Here is a 24140-nt window from a genome sequence, read left to right on the forward strand (position 1 = left end):
AAGAGGCATTGACTGAGTGATTGACAGCTGATTTTAACCAATCCATTTGCGTTCAGTTCTAGAGCAGTGGGCCACTAAGAAGAGCGCGAAGGCGGGGCAAGCGTTGCGGGTTTTGTTTACTGCGACAGTTTTAAACTATTCCTGAGCGCTGCGTTTCAAGTGCAAAGATGCATTCTTCGTGAATGTCTCCTAAAGCCTGGTTTATACTTCTGCGTCAAGTGATCGACGTGAGCCACGGCGCATGCAACACACATAGCTGTGCATTCATACTTCTGCGCGCTCTTTCTGTTGCTCTGCATCAACACTTCCGAAACGCTAGTTGGCAGTGAGGTGTTTATGTTCCTCTGTGGCGAGTTTCTTCGCTGGTGTTTTGTTTTTTCTGAACGCTTCCTAAATGTACAAGTGGTTTAAACTCGCTCATTTTGAGATGGGAACCGGCAGACGTGCAACAACTTTAACCATGAGGTAAATACAAAACAAAACTGTCCATCCGGAGCTGCTTCACGGGACTCCACACTTGTAAACACTCTCTCCATCGGCTCGCGCGGCTCTCGGTCCCACACACTCGTCAGCGATACCAAGCCGACCAATCACAGAGCTTGTGCTACGCGTTGTTGTGACGTGTAGTTACTTTTTTTTGAGAGGTGCGCGTCAGCCACGGTGAGGGCTATGCATACACGTGTGCTTGACGCAGAAGTATAAATCAGCCTTTAATCCGCGCACACATTGAACATTTTGCAGTGAAAACTGGTTGTGGGCAACAATTTAATGCAGTTGCACAAATACTCCCAAATATATTTTGAGGTCACATAGATAAAATTTCAGGCGTATATGTGACCAAAACGGTCGCAATTTCGAGACCTGCATTTGGAGGTGTCCACGTTGATGAGCAACGCATGTAAAACAATGTGAAGACTTGTGTAGCCGCCTTTGCTTCTCTCCTGAACTTGAAAACATGATTGGTAGAATCGTAGAAATGCTGGATTAAGATCGTCTAGGGGGTCGAATCGAGATCGCAATTTTTTTTACTTCGATTAATCGTGCAGCTCTAATTTAACGCCATTTCGTAGTATAAATAGTGTAAGTAGTGTGTTCACTTTGAAATCTCTATAAGGTATAAGTGCACTTTAATTACGCGGATGATGCACTTATTCAACTATTAAAATGAAGTGTGGAATGATGGACACTTCACAAACTCAACGGCTGCTGCTTTACTCACCTAGTGGAAGGGGTGGAGCTATCGGTCGCTCATGTTGGGTTATGTTATTTATTTTGGATTGTGAAAGCAAAATTCTCCTATGAGAGTGATTATAGCGCCTCCCAATGGTGAATGCGGTTATACTCATAGGTATTTTGGTAGTTTGGTCATTTATTTCACTACTCTGGCAACACCAACAGTATGAATTTCCACTTACTAAAAAAAGCCCATTAGTGTTCCACTTGGGACGACACTACATACATATACTGTGCTGTTGAGTGTGTAAGTGCATAGTGTGCCATTTGGGACGCAGCTTATGTTTCCAAAATGGTACAACATAATGACCATTTCAAAATAAATGAAACTGACAAAATTTTACATCAATATTAGATACATTTTTTAATCTAAAAGTGTTTAATAAAATAAATGTTGTTAATTAACTTAATTAATCTAAAGTTAATTAATCTTGTTGCATGGTGAGAAAAATACTGCAAGAATATGATATCCTCCCATAGTAAGTCTTAAACATGCTAAAGAGATAAAGTAAACATCTCCTCATTTCCTTGTTCTCAATCTTTCTGTTTGTGTCTCCTGCTCCTCTAGTTCTCCATTTCTCCTCTTTTATCTATTGATTTTGACGTCTGCTTATTTGTCTTCTGTAAGGTTGAGCAGTCTGACATTAGGAGACTCTGAGCGCAGGTCTTCTCCTGGCCAGCAGAGGGAAACACTGCCTGATCTCTCTTCAGACAACACCGGTAATGCAGATTTCTGTTTCAAGCACAATTACAGTAGGCATGGGCTGGTATAAGATTCTGACAATATGATAACCTTGGGTATGAATATTGTGTTTACTGTTTTAAAATAAGTATTTCTTTAGATGTCCGGGTAAAAACAACAACAAGTTTTCCCCCATTGAACACGGTATATTTTATTTTAAGTAACATTTAAAGTGTTTTGGGACAGTAAACATGCCAGGATGAATAATGAAAATAAATCATTGCCTTCTGCTGTCTTCATTAGCTTCAAAGCACTGGTTTCTAACATGGAACAGTAGCTTTTGATGTAGATGGTCTTTTTCTGCTGGAGATTATGTTGCCCACAGCTGCTATAAACCTTAAAACTGATTATCATCCCATAAATTACCCATATAGACTGTTTATCTTTATATTTATCTGTTTATATTTATCTATTTATCTGTTTATATTTATCTGTTTATATTTATCTATTTATCTTTATATTTATCTGTTTATATTTATCTGTTTATCTTTATATTTATCTGTTTATATTTATCTGTTTATATTTATCTGTTTATATTTATATTTATCTGTTTATATTTATCTATTTATCTTTATATTTATCTGTTTATATTTATCTGTTTATCTTTATATTTATCTGTTTATATTTATCTGTTTATATTTATCTATTTATCTTTATATTTATCTGTTTATCTTTATATTTATCTGTTTATATTTATCTGTTTATCTTTATATTTATCTGTTTATATTTATATTTATCTGTTTATATTTATCTGTTTATCTTTATATTTATCTGTTTATATTTATCTGTTTATCTTTATCTGTTTATCTTTATATTTATCTGTTTATATTTATCTGTTTATCTTTATTCATCTGTTTTTGTAAATCTATTTATCTTTATATTTATCTGTTTATGTTTATCTATTTATCTTTATATTTATCTGTTTATGTTTATCTATTTATCTTTATATTTATCTGTTTATGTTTATCTATTTATCTTTATATTTATCTGTTTATTTTCATATTTATCTGTTTATATTTATATTTATTTGTTTTTATTAATCTATTTATCTTTATATTTATCTGTTAATCTTTATATTTATCTGTTTATCTTTTAATTTATCTGTTTATGTTTATCTATTTATATTTATCTATTTATCTTTATATTTATCTGTTTATATTTATCAATTTATATTTATATTTATCTGTTTATGTTTATCTATTTATATTTATATTTATCTGTTTATATTTATCTATTTATATTTATATTTATCTGTTTATATTTATCTATTTATATTTATATTTATCTGTTTTTATTAATCTATTTATCTTTATATTTATCTGTTTATATTTATCTGTTTATCTTTATTTCTCTTTATATTTATCTGTTTATCTTTATATTTATCTGTTTATATTTATCTATTTATCTGTTTATATTTATCTATTTATCTTTATATTTATCTGTTTATATTTATCTGTTTATCTTTATTTCTCTTTATATTTATCTATTTATCTGTTTATATTTATCTGTTTATATTTATATTTATCTGTTTATATTTATCTGTTTATATTTATCTATTTATCTTTATATTTATCTGTTTATATTTATCTATTTATCTTTATATTTATCTGTTTATATTTATCTATTTATCTTTATATTTATCTGTTTATATTTATATTTATCTGTTTATATTTATCTATTTATCTGTTTATATTTATCTGTTTATCTTTATTTCTCTTTATATTTATCTGTTTATCTTTATATTTATCTGTTTATCTTTATATTTATCTGTTTATATTTATCTATTTATCTTTATATTTATCTGTTTATATTTATCTGTTTATCTTTATTTCTCTTTATATTTATCTATTTATCTTTATATTTATCTGTTTATATTTATATTTATCTGTTTATATTTATCTATTTATATTTATCTGTTTATATTTATCTGTTTATATTTATCTGTTTTTATTAATCTATTTATCTTTATATTTATCTGTTTATCTTTATCTGTTTATCTTTATATTTATCTGTTTATATTTATCTGTTTATCTTTATATTTATCTGTTTATATTTATCTATTTATCTTTATATTTATCTGTTTATATTTATCTATTTATCTTTATATTTATCTGTTTATATTTATATTTATCTGTTTATATTTATATTTATCTGTTTATATTTATCTATTTATCTTTATATTTATCTATTTATCTTTATATTTATCTGTTTTTATTAATCTATTTATCTTTATATTTATCTGTTCCTGCTGGTTTGATAGGAACGGGTTTGGTCCAAAGATGTGTGGTTGTGCAGAGGGACAATCTGGGGTTCGGCTTCACCGTGTGCGGAGAGAGAATCAAACTGGTGCAGAACGTCCGGCCAGGTAACAAACACACTTTGTTTTGGGTCAATGAGATGTTATTTGACGTGATGTTAATACTTTTATTCAACGTGAGTTTGTTAGCTTGATCAAAAGTGATCACAGAGCTTGCGCTACGCATTGTTTCGACATGTAGTTACATTTTTTGAGAGGTGCGCGTCAGCAACGGCCACAGCGTCCACACACAAGCTGTGAATTCACTATGGTCTTCTATGTGAAGCTGCTTTGACACAATCTACATTGTAAAAGTTCTATAGAAATAAAGGTGAATTGAATTGAACTTGACGCAGAGGTAAAATCACCCTTAAGGCAGCTCTACCTAATTGAGTACATCCTCAAAAATATTAAACACACACACACACACACACACAGTAGTGTGCCTGCATTACTGGTTAAAAGTTTGAGATCAGTCAAATAAAAAAAATGTTTAATTTAATAAAAACTGCAGTCAAAACTGTAAAAATTTGAAATATTATTATTATTATTGGTTCTTTTAATAATAATAATATCATTATTAGACTGTATATTTAAAGTTTGAGTTCAGCAATATTACTTTGTCTTTTTTGGTCACATGATCCTTCACATTTAATTAAATTATGAAGTTTTGTTGAATAAGAAACTATTATTATTAATATTATTTTTATTACTGCTTCATATTTGTGTAGAAACTGGCCTAAAGTAGTTCAAAAATACCATTGAAGATGCGTTTACTTTTGTTTGCATGTAACACTAAACTGAGTGAAAGTAAATATTCATAATTGATCATATTAATTTTTAATATTTGAAATAAATTGTGCTGTTTTTGAAGTGTCCTTCATTGGAGTGTCATTAAAAAGTCTTATTATTCATTTCCACAAGTGTTGGGAATAAGAAATGTTTTCTTTTTAAACAGATAATTATAGGAATCATCATTAATGACTGAACGCCATTAATAACTGATCACAGGACAGCAGCGAATCAGCATATTACAGTGATTTCTGAGGGATCTTGTGATTAATTCAGCTTCGAATCAAGAATAAATTAAATGATACAACTCTTGAGGTTTTAAATTAAAGCAGTGATGTTGAGGAGAGGAGCCTTCTTCAAAACATAATAAAAGCCTCAAACACATTACTGTAGTTTATCCCTGTGAGAGAAATTCAATTATTAAGACTTGAAGTGATGCCAAACTTAAGTGATACTAACTTAATAATACATGTTTGTATGTTGTTGTTGTTTAAATAATGTTGTAATATGTTTATTTACGATGGTTTATATTGTGTTGTATGTATTTTTTGTTTGTATTTTGTTATGTTTTGGATCTAGACCTAAGAGTCTGAAATAAAAAGAATAATAATAATCCAGTATCCTCATAATCTCTCTCTCTTGTGCTTTCAGGTGGAGCAGCGGTGAAGGCTGGAGTTCAGGAAGGAGACCGAATCATTAAGGTTTCCTCAAATACGTCATGCTCAGTCATTTGTAGCACTCGTTTATTGATTAACTAACCCTCTCACGTCTGTTTGCCCTTCAGGTCAATGGCTCCATGGTTTCCTCCATGTCCCATCAGGAAGTGGTGAAGATGATCAAATGTGAGTTTTGGGGTTTTGACGTTGCGTTTACAGTGTGTTGTTGCACAGTCCCTTTAAGGCAAGTCATTTCACTTGCCGGCCATCTTTACATTTACATTTAGCAGACGCTTTTATCCAAAGCGACTTACAAATGAGGACAAGGAAGCAATTTACACAACTATAAGAGCAGCAGTGAACAAGTGCTATAGACAAGTTTCAGGCGTGTAAAAGTCTAAGAAGCAAAGCATTAGTAATGTTTTTTTTTTTTTTATAGAGTACAGTTAGTGGTATAGCCAGAGAGGCAGTTACAGATTAGGAAGGAAAGTGGAGACTAAACAGTTGCGTTTTTAGTCGTTTCTTGAAGACAGCAAGTGACTCTGCTGTTCTGATGTAGTTAGGGAGTTCATTCCACCAACTGGGCAGATTGAATGCGAGAGTTCGGGAAAGTGATTTCTTCCCTCTTGGGGATGAAACCACGAGGCGACGTTCATTCACAGAACGCAAGTTTCTGGAGGGCACATAAATCTGCAGAAGTGAGAGCAGATACGAAGGAGCCAAGCTAGAGGTCACTTTGTAAGCAAACATCAGAGCTTTGAATTTGATGCGAGCAGCAACTGGCAGCCAGTGCAAACGGGTGAGTAGCGGAGTGACATGTGCTCTTTTGGGTTCATCAAAGACCACTCGTGCTGCTGCGTTCTGAAGCAGCTGAAGAGGTTTGATAGAATTAGCTGGTAGCCCGGCTGGTAGAGAGTTGCAATAGTCCAGTTTGGAGAGAACAAGAGCTTGAACAATGAGTTGAGCTGTATGTTCAGATAGGAAGGGTTGGACCTTTCTGATGTTATAGAGTGCGAATCTGCAAGATCGAGCAGTTCTAGAAATGTGCTCAGAGAAGTTCAGTTGGTCATTAATCGTTACTCCAAGGCTTTTTACCATTTTGGATGCAGTGATGGTTGCTCCGTCCATCTGGATTGAGAAGTTATGGTGAGGAGTCGGGTTGGCAGAAACTTCAAGCATTTCCGTTTTCGTGAGGTTAAGCTGAAGATGATGATCTTTCATCCAGTGTGAAATGTCTGACAGGCAGGCTGAAATGCGAGCTGGAACCGAGGGATCATCAGGGTGAAAAGAGAGGTATAGCTGGGTATCATCAGCATAGCAGTGGTAGGAAAATCCATGTTTCTGGATGACTGTTCCTAAAGATGTTCCTAAAGATCTTTGAAAAGCCTCTAGGGCCTCTCTGTTTGAATGGGGAAACATCAAATTCTTCAAAACTGCTTGATAAGCTGCACAACTATTGTAATGCACAACTCTGAAAATGAACTTTCCCCAACACTGATTACGAGTATGCAAACAGAAACACAAATAACAGCATCGTGAGAAAATTGCAGTCTTGAAAGTACAATGTTTACATTTTCCATTTTATTTATTTTTTTATTTTTATTTTTATTATTTTTTTATTTTTTTATTTATTTTTTATTTTATTTTATTTTTATTTTTTTTTTTGTTGCACCTTTTTATATTTTTATTTATTCATTTATTTATTTTTTTTAGAGCAGAGTATTAAACATTCCTCCAGACTGTAAATGTACCTAAACAAGTCCTTTGCCAGATGTTGTAGGTCTAAAAACACACAAAAATACTAATTTAAATTATAAACAAAACATTACAAAAACTGAAAATATAACAAAATATGTATATAAATATAAATATAAATATAAACTGAAATATACAAAATAAACAACAGTCAATTTTCCGAATGCCCTAAAACCGCGTGTCCTCTTGGTTTGACAGCTGGGACGTATGTAGCACTGACTCTTCAAGGGCCGCCTCCTTCGTCCGTCCCACTACAGCCCCTCCCCTCTGACCTCCTGCTCAATCACAGGACAGCACCGGGTGAAGCCCCGCCTACTCCGCAGACTCCACTCACAGGAAGCAGCACGCCGACTCAGAGGATCACAGGACCCAAACCGTTACAGGTGCAGCGCGGTTTACATCGTTACTATACAGTTTTTACCACACATGTCTGCCACTGCTGACTCACAGGTGTCTGTAGCTCCACCCTCTTTTAAAAAGAGCGCGATCTCATTTGAATTTAAAGCGACAGTCTCCAAAATAACACAATTAGGATCAAAGCCTAAGTTTTAAAACTTTTTCTGTGTGAAATTTTTAGCTGAAACTTTACACACACTCTAGAGACGTCAGGGACTTATTTTACATCTTGTAATAATAGGTGCCTTTAAAGCCTGAAAGATGTGTTCATTGGTAAAGGTGTTGATTTTAATGTCGTTCTCCCTGCTCAACAGGACCCCGAGGTGCAGAAACATGCCACAGAAATCCTCCGAAAGATGCTGGAGCAGGAGGAGGCCGAGCTGCAGGTCTCAGATCAGTCAAAACTCTGTGTTCACTCATGATTAAACAGATGAATTAATGGTTATTGTCGTCCTCACTGTGCAGAATCTTCTGGAGGAGCAGTCCAGAAACCCTTCGGTTTCATTGGAGGAGCGGATCGAACGTGCCAAACGAAGAGCCAGTCAGGTCAGAGTGAAGATCCAGCAGGACGTGGTGAGGATTTGCATATTAATAATACAGAAGCCATTGATGCATAAACTCACACTGTGACTCTGAACATTAGTTGAATCCTGCTTTTACAGAATGTTGATTTATGTTAAGTTTTCAATCTCTTCTTTGTTGTTGTTGTTTTTTTAGGATGGCACTCGATCGGACGCTGTTGCTAACTATCTCACAGCAGGAGAAGGTCAGTGTTATAATAAAAGTATATCTTGAAGAAGGGTTTGGTTTCCTGAGACTCTTTGTTTGCCTTTGTGAAGGCAGAGTTTACTTTTAAATTCACCTGTTAATGGTGTTTGTGTTAATCTGGTTTGTGCAGGTCGGTTGTCTATAGACTCCAGTGAAGGAGACGTGGAGGTGAGTCTATCTGCTGTTCTCTGTGTGTGTGATGGAATAGTTTTTTCCATCCAAAGATGCACAAAGCTAGAGTATTGCCTAAAACATCTGCAAATAAAGCAGCGTTTCCATCTAATGAGAAACAAAAGAGAACAAAGTCCTCACTTCATGATAAACTGGAGCAGATATCAGTTAGAGAAGTGTAGGTTGATGTGTTGGGATTTGCCACTGTGGTGTTTATACCACTCTAATAAATGAGTTGCACCTCAGAAGACGAAACGCGGTGATCGCAGTGGCTTTTGTAGGTGTGAGACGCTCTTTGGGAGCACAGACAGATGCTCAAGACAGTTCTGGAGGGAATAATAATAGTAGAATAATAATACTGAAGCACTGTGATGACGAACTGACGGAGGCTGAGGCCTTTTACAATCAGCAGAACAACATTTGAGATCTGCAACAATGGAACGCTGGAAACCAACATTAATGCAAAGTCCCTGAAACACACATTTATATCTGTCATCATCTGAGTTTTGCTGAATTTTGCTTACCAGGTCCACATTTTCAAAATGTGAAGCACATTTATGTTCCCATTAAGCATTTTTATCCGATATTCCAAAACGTCCATAGAAATAGTTGTAGGGAAACAGAGTTAATGAAGTGTGTTCATGTTTCCCGTCCTCCGTCTGTGTGTGCAGGTGTGTGAGAGCCCCTTCTCCTCTCCATCCTCCTTCCTCAGGAACCCTCTGATCCACCGGCAGACCTCCGACACACACACCTCTGACACGGTGAGACACGCACACAAACTCACACACACACACACACACACACACACACACACACACACACACACACACAACTCTGAACTGGAAACACACAGACACACACACACACACACACACACACACACACACCTCTGACCCCGTGAGAGAAAGACACACACTTACACAAACATAAACACAGAAACACACAACTCTGAGCCAATGAGAGAAACACCACACACACACACATCCACACAAACACACCTCTGACCTGATTGGGAGAGCGAGAGAGTGAGAGACACACACACACACACCTCTGACCCAATGAGAGAGAATACAGTCGAAGCATTTTGAGAATACAGTTGTAACGTATTGAGAATACGGTTGTAACATTTTGAGAATGAAGTTGTAACGTTTTGAGGGTACGGTCGTAACGTTTTGAGGGTACGGTCGTAACGTTTTGAGGGTACGGTCGTAACGTTTTGAGGGTACGGTCGTAACGTTTTGAGAGTACGGTCGTAACGTTTTGACAGTACGGTCGTGACATTTTGATAATACAGTCGTGACGTTTTGATAATACAGTCGTAACGTTTTGATAATACAGTCGTAACATTTTGATAATACAGTCGTGACATTTTGATAATACAGTCGTAACGTTTTGATAATACAGTCGTAACATTTTTTTCGAATACAGTCATAAAAATTTTGAGAATACAGTCGTAACGTTTTGAGAGTACAGTCGTTTTGAGAAATCCAAAAATCCAATAAAACTAGGTGTTACGCATTTAAAATACTAGTGTATAGTAAAGGGAAACTCCTCTCCCTCAGTCATCTTTCCATCAAGCAAGTTTCTCATGTCAGCCCAATGATTGATTTGCGACATCACTGACCAGAGTGAGAGGTGGCAGTAACGCACTAAAAAGTTTGTTATCAACCATCACAAAACAGGAAGAAGAAATCGTCATTCTCACCATCATATGGATTTACTTTACTTTTACATGTACTTTACCTTTACTTCACTGTACCTTTACTTTACCTTTACTTTACCTTTACTTCACTTTACCTTTACTTTACCTTTACTTCACTTTACTTTTACTTAACTATACTGCACTTTACTTTTACATTTACTTTACATTTATTTTAATTTACTTTTACTGTACTTTACTTTACTTCACTTCACTTTACCCTTACGTTTTTTACTTTTACTTTACTTTTACTTTAATTCAATTCACTTTACTTTACCGTACAGTACTGTACTTTACTTTCACTTCACTGTACTGTACTGCACTTTACTTTACTTTACTTTACTTTACTTTTACTTTTACTTTACTTTTTTACTTTTACCTGACTGTACTTTACTTTTTACTTTACTGTACTTTACTTTACCTTTACTTTCTTTACTGTACTTCACTTTACCTTTACCTTTACTTTCTTTACTTTACTGTACTTCACATTACCTTTACTTTTACTGTGTGTGTGTGTGTGTGTGTGTGTGTGTGTGTGTGTGCGTGTGTGTGTGTGTGTGCGTGCGTGTGTGTGTGTGTGTGTGTGTGTGTGTGTGTGTGTGTGTGTGTGATAGAATAGTTTTTTTCCATCCAAAGATGCACAAAGCTAGAGAATTGCCTAAAATTTGTGCAAATAAAGCAGCAATTCCATCTAATGAGAAACAAAAGAGAACAAAGTCCTCACTTCATGATAAACTGGAGCAGATATCAGTTAGAGAAGTTGTAGTTTGATGTGTTGGGATTTGCCACTGTGATGTGACGTTTTGAGAGTACGGTCGTAACGTTTTGACAGTATGGTCGTGACATTTTGATAATACAGTCGTGACATTTTGATAATACAGTCGTGACATTTTGATAATACAGTCGTAACGTTTTGATAATACAGTCGTAACATTTTTTTCGAATACAGTCATAAAAATTTTGAGAATACAGTCGTAACGTTTTGAGAGTACAGTCGTTTTGAGAAATCCAAAAATCCAATAAAACTAGGTGTTACGCATTTAAAATACTAGTGTATAGTAAAGGGAAACTCCTCTCCCTCAGTCATCTTTCCATCAAGCAAGTTTCTCATGTCAGCCCAATGATTGATTTGCGACATCACTGACCAGAGTGAGAGGTGGCAGTAACGCACTAAAAAGTTTGTTATCAACCATCACAAAACAGGAAGAAGAAATCGCCATTCTCACCATCATATGGATTTACCTTCATCGGCTAGACACCAGCCTCACAGCTCCGTGAATGTGGTGCTGTCAATTATTGATCTGCGATCTGTAAATGTAGCTTGTGTGGATGCTACTGCGCTACTTGACTAAAAAAATAGCTTCGCTACTGAAAAGCTATTGAAGTTTTAAAGTAGCGACGCTACCATCACGCTACTGAGAAATGTAACACTGGTCGTAACGTTTTGAGAATACAGTCGTAACGTTTTGAGAATACAGTTGTAACGTTTTTTTAGAATATAGTCGTAACGTTTTGAGAATACAGTTATAACAATTGAGAATAATTGTAATGTTTTTAGAATACAGTAGTAACGTTTTGAGAATACTGTTGTAACGTTTTGAGAATACTGTTGTAACGTTTTGAGAATACAGTTGTAACGTTTTGAGAATAATCATAACGCTTTAAGAATACAGTCATAACGTTTTGAGAATACTGTTGTAACGTTTTGAGAATAATCATAACGCTTTAAGAATACAGTCATAACGTTTTGAGAATACAGTTGTAACATTTTGGGAATCAGACAGACAGACATGAAAACTTTCAGTCTCACGCACACATAAATACATGCACAAATAGACACTCACACAAAGACACACCTCTTACCCGGTGATAGAAACACTTCACACTCACTCAAACTTGTGTGTTTCCTCAGGGAAAGATGCAGATCATTGGACCAGAAGAAGAAGAGGAGGATGATGGGTACACGATCAATGAGGTGAGAGATGCTCCTGCATGTTACACACACACGCACACACTTCACATCCTCAATCAACCTCTTTAATTTACTGCCACCAACACTTTTTTTTAATACTGGATAGTATACATTTACAATATATTGTCTCATATTGCTCCACTTTAGCAAACAAAATCTGTGAAAACAGCTTTGGTGCTGTCATTTCGTCAACAGAAATAAGGGCGTAAATATTACTATCAATATTAATATCATTGCTTCTAGCTTGACACGAATAGAAACTCAACCGTCCCTCTGTGTTAGTAACATCACTGAACAATATGAGTGTTCATGCTCCTCTAATAAACCGCTCATTAGTGTTGACAACAAAGATAATCATTTATTTTTGTAATAGTTGACGAATTGAACACTGCTCTGGTGTACTGTGCCAAATATACATACTGCATACTACCGAAATATCATATGCAATCTGTTACTCCATCAGCGGATGATGCCTTCACATCTTCAAGTGTTGTTTTTCCTCTGTTCATTAAGATGGACGGGCCGTTTCAGGACATCGAGCTGCTGAAGAGTCGTCCGGCACACATGACGGTGTTCATGAGATACGTCTTCGGTCAACTGCTGGATCCAAACCCACTGGTCAGTGCTGCGCCTGATAACAGTGCATGTGTTTGTTTGGATTTGCTCTTCAGTGTTTTGACTTTCAGCATTGTTATTACACTGAACTAAACTGAGCTTCAGCTCTGAAACCTGGACCCAAGCTGTTTCAATTTACTAGAACTTCCATGTTAAGCTGCTTTGACACAATCGACATTGTAAAAGTGCTAGAGAAATAAAGATGAACTGAGTTGTTTATTAGCTGGATCAGTGTGTGTGCGCGTGTGTGTGTGCGTGTGTGCGCGTGTGTGTGTTTGTGTGTGTGTGTCTGTATGAACATGCACTGAATTAGGATGCATGTTTGTGTTTTGTTGCAGTTGTTTTACTTGTCAGTGGAGGCATATCTGGGTTCGAGCCCGAAAGATGCCCGGTCACTTGCCCCACAGATCTGCTCACACTTCCTGGACCATGATGCAGTGCGTATCTCAACTGCACCCATAAACCAACCTTTACTTTACCTTTACTTCACTTTACCTCTACTTCACTTTACCTTTACTTCACTTTACATTTACTTTACATTTACTTCACTCTACCTTTACTTCACTTTACATTTACTTTACTTTACTTCACTCTACCTTTGCTTTACTTTACTTTTACTTTACTATACTGTACTTTACTTTTACATTTACTTTACCTTCATTTCACTTTACCTTTACTTTACTTTACCTTTACTTCACTTTACCTTTACTTTAACTTTACTTTTACTTAACTGTACTGTACTTTTGCATTTATTTTACTTTTAGTTTTACCGTACTTTACTGTACTTTACTTTGCTTAACTTCACTTCACTTTACCTTTACGTTTTTTACTTTTACTTTACTTTTACTTTACTGTACTTCAATTCACTTTACTTTACCGTACTGTACTTTACTTTTACTTTACTTCACTGTACTGCACTTTACTTTTACTTTTACTTTAACTTTACTTTTACCTAACTGTACTTCACTTTCACTTTTACTTTACCTAACCTTTACATTACCGTACTTTACTGTACTGTACTTTACTTCACTTCACTGTACTGTACCTTACTTTTCCTTTACTTCTTTTACTTTTACCTAACTTCACTTTACCTTTACTTTTTTTTACTTTTACTTTACTGTACTTCAATTCACTTTACTTTTACTTCACTTCACTGAACTGTACTGTACTTTACTTTTACTTTACTTTAATTTTACTTAACTGTAGTTCACTTTACCTTGACTTTTCTTTACTGTACTTCACTTTACTTTTCTTTACTTTTACTTTACTTTTCTTTACTTCACTGTACTTCACTGTACTTCACTTCAATTCACTTTTCTTTACTTCACTGTACTTCACTTCACTTCACTGTACTTCACTTCAATTCACTTTTCTTTACTTCACTGTACTTCACTTCACTTCACTGTACTTCACTTCAATTCACTTTTCTTTACTTCACTGTACTTCACTTCACTTCACTGTACTTCACTTCAATTCACTTTTCTTTACTTCACTGTACTTCACTTCACTTCACTGTACTTCACTTCAATTCACTTTTCTTTACTTCACTGTACTTCACTTCACTTCACTGTACTTTACTTCAATTCACTTTTCTTTACTTTACTGTACTTCAATTTACCTTTACTTTTACTTTACTTTTTACTTTACGTCACTTCACCTTTACTTTTTTTTTCTTTACTTTTACTTAACTTTAATTTTATTTTACTGTACTTTACTTTACCTTTACTTTCTTTACTTTACTGTACTTCACTTTACCTTTACTTTTACTTTACTTTCTTTAATGTACTTCACTTTACCTATACTTTTACTTTACTTTTACTGTAATTTACTTTTTAAGTTTACTTTTCTTTACTGTACATAGCACGACACAACAGTAGTCGTTGACCATTGCACTACATAAATTGTAAAATCTTAAGTTGAGTAAAACATACAATACATAAAACATGAAACAAAGAATAAAGAAGAGAGATTTTATTTTCAACACATTTATTAAGACTTTAAACATCTCCCCATATTTAAAATTCACTCTTGAAAATTGAAAGTGGTGTATGATCTAGTTAAGGGGTTACACATATTAGAGTTAATAACCATGATAGCCATGATGACAGTACACAATATTTAGATTTTTTTAATTTTTAAGCACTTTAATTTCTAGCTGAAATAGGAATTTTGGAAAACTTATTTCAGCACTAGTGACACTCATTTCATTTACAAATACTACTTAGTATGGAAAGTATGCAAACTGGAATGTCATCATGCAATTGAAATGTCTTGTTATTATCAAAAACATCGCAGAAAATATCAAGATGCCGTTTTTTTGTCAGTATCGCTCAGCCCTAATGACGGTACGTTTCTGATTGTTTTCAGCCTCTGAAGATTAAAGTGCGTGAGGAGTTTCTGACTGATATCGGTGAGGTTTGCTGCAGTTTTTATGCTTTCTTGATAAACGGCCTCTTTCAGATCATCTGCAGATTGGAGCTGTGTGTTTGGAGATTCAGTTTAGCATGTTTCTTTGTTTTCTCCACCCAGAGAATCGTCTTCACGCTCAGGAGGACATTCGAGGACCTCTTTCTGAACTCCAGCAGCAGGTGCTTCCAGATATCCAGGATCAGCTGCAGGACTACAGGTGCGTCTGGGTTTAAGGGACAGTTCACCCAAAAATGAACATTTCCTTATCGTATACTCACACTCAAATGGTTTCAAACTGAATCAGTCATAACGTTTTGAGAATGAAGTTGTAAAGTTTTGAAAATTCGGTCGTATCGATTTGAGAATGAAGTCATAACGTTTTGAGAATACAGTCGTAGCGTTTTGGGATTAAAGTCGTAACATTTTGGAATGAAGTCGTAACATTTTGAGAGTACAGTCGTAACGATTTGGAAGTACAATCGTAACGATTTGAGAGTACAGTCGTAACGATTTGAGAATACAGTCATAGTATTTTGGGAATGAAGTCGTAACATTTTGGGAATAAAGACATAACGTTTTGAGAATACAGTCGTAACATTTTGGGAATTAAGTCGTAACATTTTGGGAATGAAGTCGTAACATTTTGGGAATGAAGTCGTAACGTTTTGGGAATGAAGTCGTAACATTTTCGGAATGAAGTCATAACGTTTTGAGAATACAGTCATAACGTTTTGAAAGTACAGTCGTAACGTTTTGGGAATAAAGACATAACGTTTTGAGAATACAGTCGTAACATTTTGGGAATGAAGTCGTAACTTTTGGGAATGAAGTCGTAACATTTTGGGAATGAAGTCGTAACATTTTGGAATGAAGTCGTAACATTTTGGAATGAAGTCGTAACATTTTGGAATGAAGTCGTAACATTTTGGAATGAAGTCGTAACATTTTAGAATGAAGTCGTAACGTTTTGAGAATACAGTCATAACGTTTTGAAAGTACAGTCGTAACGTTTTGAGAGTACAGTCGTAACGTTTTGGGAATAAAGACATAATGTTTTGAGAATACAGTCGTAACATTTTGGGAATGAAGTCGTAACATTTTGGAATGAAGTCGTAACATTTTGGGAATGAAGTCGTAACATTTTGGAATGAAGTCGTAACATTTTCGGAATGAAGTCGTAACATTTTCGGAATGAAGTCATAACGTTTTGAAAGTACAGTCATAACGTTTTGAGAGTACAGTCGTAACGTTTTGAGAATATAGCCGTAAAATTTTGAGAATGAGGTCATAATGTTTTGAGAATACAGTCATAACATTTTATGAATGAAGTCGTAACATTTAGAGAAAGAAGTCAAAACGTTAGGCTGCATGGTGGAGCAGTGGGTAGCTCGTTCGCCTCACAGCAAGAAGGTTGCTGGTTCGAGCCTCGGCTGGGTCAGTTGGCATTTCTGTGTGGAGTTTGCATGTTCTCCCCGTGTTCATGTGGGTTTCTTCCGGGTGCTCCAGTTTTCCCCCACTGTCCAAAGACATGTGGTATAGGTGAATTAGGTAGGCTAAATTGTCCGTAGTGTATGTGTGTGGATGAGTGTGTATGGATGTTTCCCAGTGATGGGTTGTGGCTGGAAGGGCATCCGCTGCGTAAAACATATGCTGGATGGGTTGGCGGTTCATTCCGCTGTGGCAACCCCAGATTAATAAAGGGACTAAGCCGAAATGAAAATGAATGATTGAAGTCATAACGTTTTGAGAATACAGTTGTAACGTTTTAAAAATGAAGTCGTAAAGCTTTGAAAATACAGTCGTGGCATTTTTCATAACGTTTTAAGAATGAGTTCATGTTGTTTTGAGAATGAAGTCGTAACATTTTTAGAGTGAAGTCATAATGTTTGAGAATACAGTCGTAACATTTTTAGAATAGTCATAACGTTTTGAGAATGAAGTGGTAACATTTTGAGAATGAGGTCATAACGTTTTGAGAATGAGGTCATAATATTTTGAGAATACAGTCATAACGTATTGAGAATACAGATGTAACGTTTTGAGAAAAGTCGTAATGTTTTAAGAATACAGATGTAGCATTTTGACTACAGTTGTTAAGTTTTGACAAAATGGTCGTAACGTATTGACTACAGTCATAACATTTTGACAATACAGTCGTTTCATTTTGAGAATAGTCGAAGCGTTTAGAGAATACAGACGTAACGTTTTGAGAATTGTCATATTTTAAGAATACAGATGTAACGTTTTGACAATACAGTCGTAACGTTTCGACAATACAGTCATAACATTTTGAGAATAGTTGTAGCATTTTGAGAATACAGTCGTAATGTTTTGAGAATACAGTTGTAGCCCGCCATAAAATTTTTCTCAATTAAGTATTTAAAACATGTGTGTCTGTGTGGTCCTGCAGGAGTAAGCAGACGATGGGTCTGGGCTCTCTGTTTGGAGAGTCTGACCTGCAGCAGCTGGATGGAGACCCTGTCAAAGAGAAGCAGGTGGTGGACAAACAGATCGTGGCCCTGTGGGAAATACTGTGAGTCCAATCATGTGTAGAAATAAACTTCACAGTGACTTCAACGCTGACACACTGTACTGTGATCAAATGCATTAGCAGAACATAGACTAAAGACAGAGATATGATACCTGTTTCTGAAATAGCGCTCATTATTTTCGGTGGAGATACTCATCAACATTAGTATTTGAATTTTGCTCATCTCCAAAACTATTGTATTATTAGTTTTTTATTTTAATTGGTTGTTTTTTGTCTTTTTGTTTTAATGATTTAATCAATAATCATATTACTTATTTTACAGCACAATAATACAGTAGAACTATTACTATAATATTTTTCTAAAAGGGTTTACTTTTATAACTCAATAATAATAATAACAGTAATAGTTGTTGTTTTGCTTATACAGTCGTAATTTTTTCAGAGTACAGTCGTAACGTTTTGAGAATTAGGCCTTAACCTTTTCAGAATACAGTTGTAACGTTTTGAGAATTAGGCCTTAACGTTTTCAGAATACAGTCGTAACGTTTTGAGAATTAGGCCTTAACATTTTCAGAATACAGTCGTAACGTTTTGAGAATTAGGCCTTAACATTTTCAGAATACAGTCGAAACGTTTTGAGAATTAGGCCTTAACGTTTTCAGAATACAGTCGTAACGTTTTGAGAATTAGGCCTTAACGTTTTCAGAATACAGTCGTAACGTTTTGAGAATTAGGCCTTAACATTTTCAGAATACAGTCGAAACGTTTTGAGAATTAGGCCTTAACGTTTTCAGAATACAGTCGAAACGTTTTGAGAATTAGGTCATAACGTTTTGATAATACAGTCGTAACGTTTTGAGAATTAGGCCTTAACGTTTTCAGAATACAGTCGTAACGTTTTGAGAATTAGGCCTTAACATTTTCAGAATACAGTCGAAACGTTTTGAGAATTAGGCCTTAACCTTTTCAGAATACAGTTGTAACGTTTTGAGAATTAGGCCTTAACGTTTTCAGAATACAGTCGTAACGTTTTGAGAATTAGGCCTTAACATTTTCAGAATACAGTCGTAACGTTTTGAGAATTAGGCCTTAACATTTTCAGAATACAGTCGAAACGTTTTGAGAATTAGGCCTTAACGTTTTCAGAATACAGTCGTAACGTTTTGAGAATTAGGCCTTAACGTTTTCAGAATACAGTCGTAACGTTTTGAGAATTAGGCCTTAACATTTTCAGAATACAGTCGAAACGTTTTGAGAATTAGGCCTTAACGTTTTCAGAATACAGTCGTAACGTTTTGAGAATTAGGTCATAACGTTTTGATAATACAGTCATAACGTTTTGATAATACAGTCATAACGTTTTGAGAATTAGGTCATAACGTTTTGATAATACAGTCATAACGTTTTGACAATACAGTCATAACGTTTTGAGAATTAAGTCATAACGTTTTGATAATACAGTCATAACGTTTTGAGAATTAGGTCATAATGTTTTGAGAATTAGGTCATAACGTTTTGAGAATTAGGTCATAACATTTTGATAATACAGTCGTAATGTTTTGATAATACAGTCATAACGTTTTGATAATACAGTCTTAACGTTTTGATAATACAGTCATAACGTTTTGATAATACAGTCATAACATTTTGATAATACAGTCATAACGTTTTGAGAGTTAGGTCATAACGTTTTGATAATACAGTCATAACGTTTTGAGAATTAGGTCATAACGTTTTGATAATACAGTCATAACGTTTTGAGAATTAGGTCATAACGTTTTGATAATACAGTCTTAACGTTTTGATAATACAGTCATAACGTTTTGATAATACAGTCATAACGTTTTGAGAATTAGGTCATAACGTTTTGATAATATAGTCGTAATGTTTTGAGAATACAGTCTTAACGTTTTGATAATACAGTCATAACGTTTTGACAATACAGTCTTAACGTTTTGATAATACAGTCATAACGTTTTGATAATACAGTCTTAACGTTTTGATAATACAGTCATAATGTTTTGATAATACAGTCATAACGTTTTGATAATACAGTCATAACATTTTGATAATACAGTCATAACGTTTTGAGAGTTGGGTCATAACGTTTTGATAATACAGTCATAACGTTTTGATAATACAGTCATAACGTTTTGAGAGTTGGGTCATAACGTTTTGATAATACAGTCTTAACGTTTTGATAATACAGTCATAACGTTTTGAGAATTAGGTCATAACGTTTTGATAATACAGTCGTAATGTTTTGGGAATGAATTCATATTGTTTTGAGAATGAAGTCACAACATTTTGAGAACGATGAAATATTTTGATAATACAGACGTAACGTTTTAAGGAGACAGTCGTAACGTTATAAGAATACAGAATACACTTAAAGGGGCTCATAATATTGACCTTAAAATGGTGTTTAAAAAATTGAATACTGCTTTTATTCTAGCTGAAATAAAACAAAAAAGACTCTTTCCAGAAGAAAAAATATTATTAGACATACTGTGAAAATTTCCTTGCTCTATTTAACATCATTTGGGAAATATTTAAAAAGTAAAATTCAAAGGGGGGCTAATAATTCTGACTTCAGCTGTATATTTTAGATTTAAATATGTGCTCTGAAAATAATTCAGACTCACATATTCATACATATTTATTGCTGCATAAATTTTTATATTATATAATTGCATAATATGTATATGATTACATTATGTAGTACAGCAATATAATGGTATAATTATTACCATATAAACGTTTGTTTTGTCATTTAATAATTTATTAATTGACATTTTTCATTTTTGTGTGAACTACCCCTTTAATGTTGATATCAGCATGAGGAGATCTGATTCTAGAGTCAACTTTACAGGGATAGTTAGTTCACACAAAAATGAAAATTGTCATCATTTGCTCACCTTTCGCTTGTTCCAAACCTGTTTCTGTATTCTGTTGAGCACAAGAGAAGATACTTTGAAGAATGCTGGAAACCTGCAAACATTGCCTTCCATTGTAGGAAAGTCAATGAAGTCAAAGAAAATGGAAGTGCAAGTTTCCTGCTTTCTTCAAAATATCTTCTTTTGTGTTCGGAACAAGTGATTGGTGTGTAAATGAAGACAGAATTTTCAGTTTTTGAGCGTACTGTCCCTTTAAATCTGTATTTTAATGCTGATATTGTAAATCCTGAGCAGTTTTCTGTCATCTTTTACTTCTGATGAGTTTGTATCTCAGGTTAATAGTCTGAGTCTGTATCAGAAATGTAGAAAACTTTAAAACACACACACACACACACACACACACACACACACACACACATACACATCTGCAGCTTCAGTCAGATGATACGCAGATAATAATGCAAACGAGTGACAAGAGTCCACCAAACACACACCACACCTCGCCGTCAAGCACTCACATGACCCAGAGTGCCGTTCTGCAGGTCACATGACAGATCACACACACACAACATGGCGAGACCCTCGCAAAACACGCTCGCATTTCAGCGAAATGTGTGTTTGCACTAATACAGTGATGCTAACATGCCTTTCCTTTCCTTACAGCTCAAAACATGAGGAGGACAGAAGGTAAGCAGCGTGATTATAGTGCTAGATTTGATTTATGAGTGAAATTACAATGTAAGTGTGTGTGTGTGTGTGTGTGTGTGTGTTAGTTCTCCGTTAGCATCTGCCGTTCATCTGTATCTCCGGCATTCGGGAATTAAACTCAGAGACTCCAAAGTGTTTCCCGGCTTGATGTCCGAGAAGGAAAAGTGGCTTCCTTTCTTTCCCAAAGCCAAAAAGGTAAGAGTTTCCTGTGAATTATGATGATAATCACGATTATAGTCTGAGGAATAATCACGCTTTCACGGTTATCATGATTAGTGTGCATTCATCAATTTACAGTTTAGAAAATCACATGAAAACTGCTGATATTTTAAAGTGTTGTTGCTGCTCAGTAACTAAATAATGCAGCACAAAATAATAATAAAAATAAACAGTAGTCAGTAATAAATAAATGAATGAATAAATAAATGAATAAATAGATGAATGAATGAATGAATGAATGAATGAATGAATGAATACATGAATGAATAAATAAATGAATGAATAAATAAATGAATAAATAGATGAATGAATAAATAAATGAATGAATGACTAAATGAATAAATAGATGAAAGAATAAATAAATAAATGAATAAATAAATGAATAAATAAATGAATGAATAAATAGATAAACAAATGAATAAATAAATGAATGAATGAATAAATAAATGTATAAATAGATGAATGAATGAATAAATAAATGAATGAATGAATAAATAAATGTATAAATAGATGAATGAATGAATAAATAAATGAATGAATGAATAAATAAATGTATAAATAGATGAATGAATGAATAAATAGATGAATAAATAAATAAATGAATAAATAGATGAATGAATGAATAAATAGATAAATAAATGAATGAATAAATGAATAAATAAATGAATAAATAGATGAATGAATAAATAAATAAATGAATGCATGAATAAATAAATGAATAAATAGATGAATGAATAAATAAATAAATGAATAAATAGATGAATAAATAAATGAATGAATGAATAAATAGATGAATGAATGAATGAATAAATAAATGAATAAATAGATGAATGAATGAATAAATAGATGAATGAATAAATAAATTATGAATGAATGAATAAATAAATGAATAAATAGATGAATGAATAAATAAATGAATAAATAAATGAATAAATAAATGAATAAATAAATAAATGAATGAATGAATGAATAAATAGATGAATTAATAGATGAATGAATAAATAGATACATGAATGAATGAATATATAAATGAATAAATAAATAAATGAATGAATAAATAGATAAATGAATGAATGAATAAATAGATGGATGAATGAATAGATGAATGAATAAATAAATAAATGAATGAATGAATAAATAAATAAATGAATGAATAGATAAATGAATAAATAGATACATGAATGAATGAATAAATAAATGAATAAATAGATGAATGAATAAATAAATGAATGAATAAATAGATAAATGAATGAATGAATAAATAGATGAATGAATAAATAAATAAATGAATAGATGAATGAATAAATAAATAAATGAATAAATAGATGAATGAATAAATAAATAAATGAATGAATAAATAAATAAATGAGTAGATGAATAAATAAATAAATGAATGAATGAATAAATAAATGAATAAATAGATGAATGAATAAATAAATAAATGAATGAATAAATAAATAAATGAGTAGATGAATAAATAAATAAATGAATGAATGAATAAATAAATGAATAAATAGATGAATGAATAAATAAATAAATGAATAGATGAATGAATAAATAAATAAATGAATAAATAAATGAATGAATAAATAAATAAATGAGTAGATGAATAAATAAATAAATGAATGAATGAATAAATGAATAAATAAATAGATGAATGAATAAATAAGTAAATGACTAAATAGATGAATGAATAAATAAACAAATGAATGAATAAATGAATGGATAAATAGATAGATAGATAAATAAATGAATGAATAATAAATAAATAAATAAATGAATAAACGAATGAATGAGTGGATAAATAAATAGATAGATAAATAAATGAATGAACGAACGAACGAACGAACGAATGAATGAATAAATGAATGAATAAATGAATAAATAAAAATTAACGAATAAATGATTGAATAAATGAATGAATAGATGAATGAATGAATAAATGAATGAATAAACGAATGAATAGATAGATAGATAGATAGATAGATAGATAGATAGATAGATAGATAGATAGACAGATAGACAGATAGATATAGATAAATGAATAAACAAAAAATGAATGAACGAACGAACAAATTAATAAAATAAATGAATTAATAAATGAATTAAATAAATGAATGAATGAATAAGTAAAAAATAAATGAATAAATGATTGAATAAATAAATGAGTGAATAAATAAAAAATGAATGAACTCATGAATGAAATAAATGAATGAATAAATAAATGAATAATAAAAAAATGAATGAATAAATAAATGAATGAATGAACGAACAAATGAATCAATGAAATAAATGAATAAATAACTAAATAAATAAATGAA

The 24140-nt window shown here is 33.1% G+C and overlaps 1 protein-coding gene across 1 annotated transcript in view; it reads left to right on the forward strand.

The window, feature by feature from the left end:
- The window catches only part of arhgef11 (Rho guanine nucleotide exchange factor (GEF) 11), a 72983-nt gene that overhangs the window by 17233 nt on the left and 31610 nt on the right, over positions 1-24140 (forward strand). Inside the window, exons 3-20 of the mRNA XM_056462580.1 lie at positions 1862-1953; positions 4236-4340; positions 5715-5764; positions 5848-5905; positions 7673-7857; positions 8185-8256; positions 8336-8443; positions 8588-8636; positions 8769-8806; positions 9481-9570; positions 12421-12483; positions 12994-13098; positions 13434-13532; positions 15463-15505; positions 15625-15721; positions 17915-18037; positions 21556-21579; positions 21666-21795. Of these exons, the coding sequence (XP_056318555.1) occupies positions 1862-1953; positions 4236-4340; positions 5715-5764; positions 5848-5905; positions 7673-7857; positions 8185-8256; positions 8336-8443; positions 8588-8636; positions 8769-8806; positions 9481-9570; positions 12421-12483; positions 12994-13098; positions 13434-13532; positions 15463-15505; positions 15625-15721; positions 17915-18037; positions 21556-21579; positions 21666-21795 (1531 nt within the window). The remainder of the gene's footprint in view (positions 1-1861; positions 1954-4235; positions 4341-5714; positions 5765-5847; positions 5906-7672; positions 7858-8184; positions 8257-8335; positions 8444-8587; positions 8637-8768; positions 8807-9480; positions 9571-12420; positions 12484-12993; positions 13099-13433; positions 13533-15462; positions 15506-15624; positions 15722-17914; positions 18038-21555; positions 21580-21665; positions 21796-24140) is intronic.

Source organism: Danio aesculapii, chromosome 7, assembly GCF_903798145.1.
Source record: "Danio aesculapii chromosome 7, fDanAes4.1, whole genome shotgun sequence".
Classification (NCBI taxonomy): domain Eukaryota; kingdom Metazoa; phylum Chordata; class Actinopteri; order Cypriniformes; family Danionidae; genus Danio; species Danio aesculapii.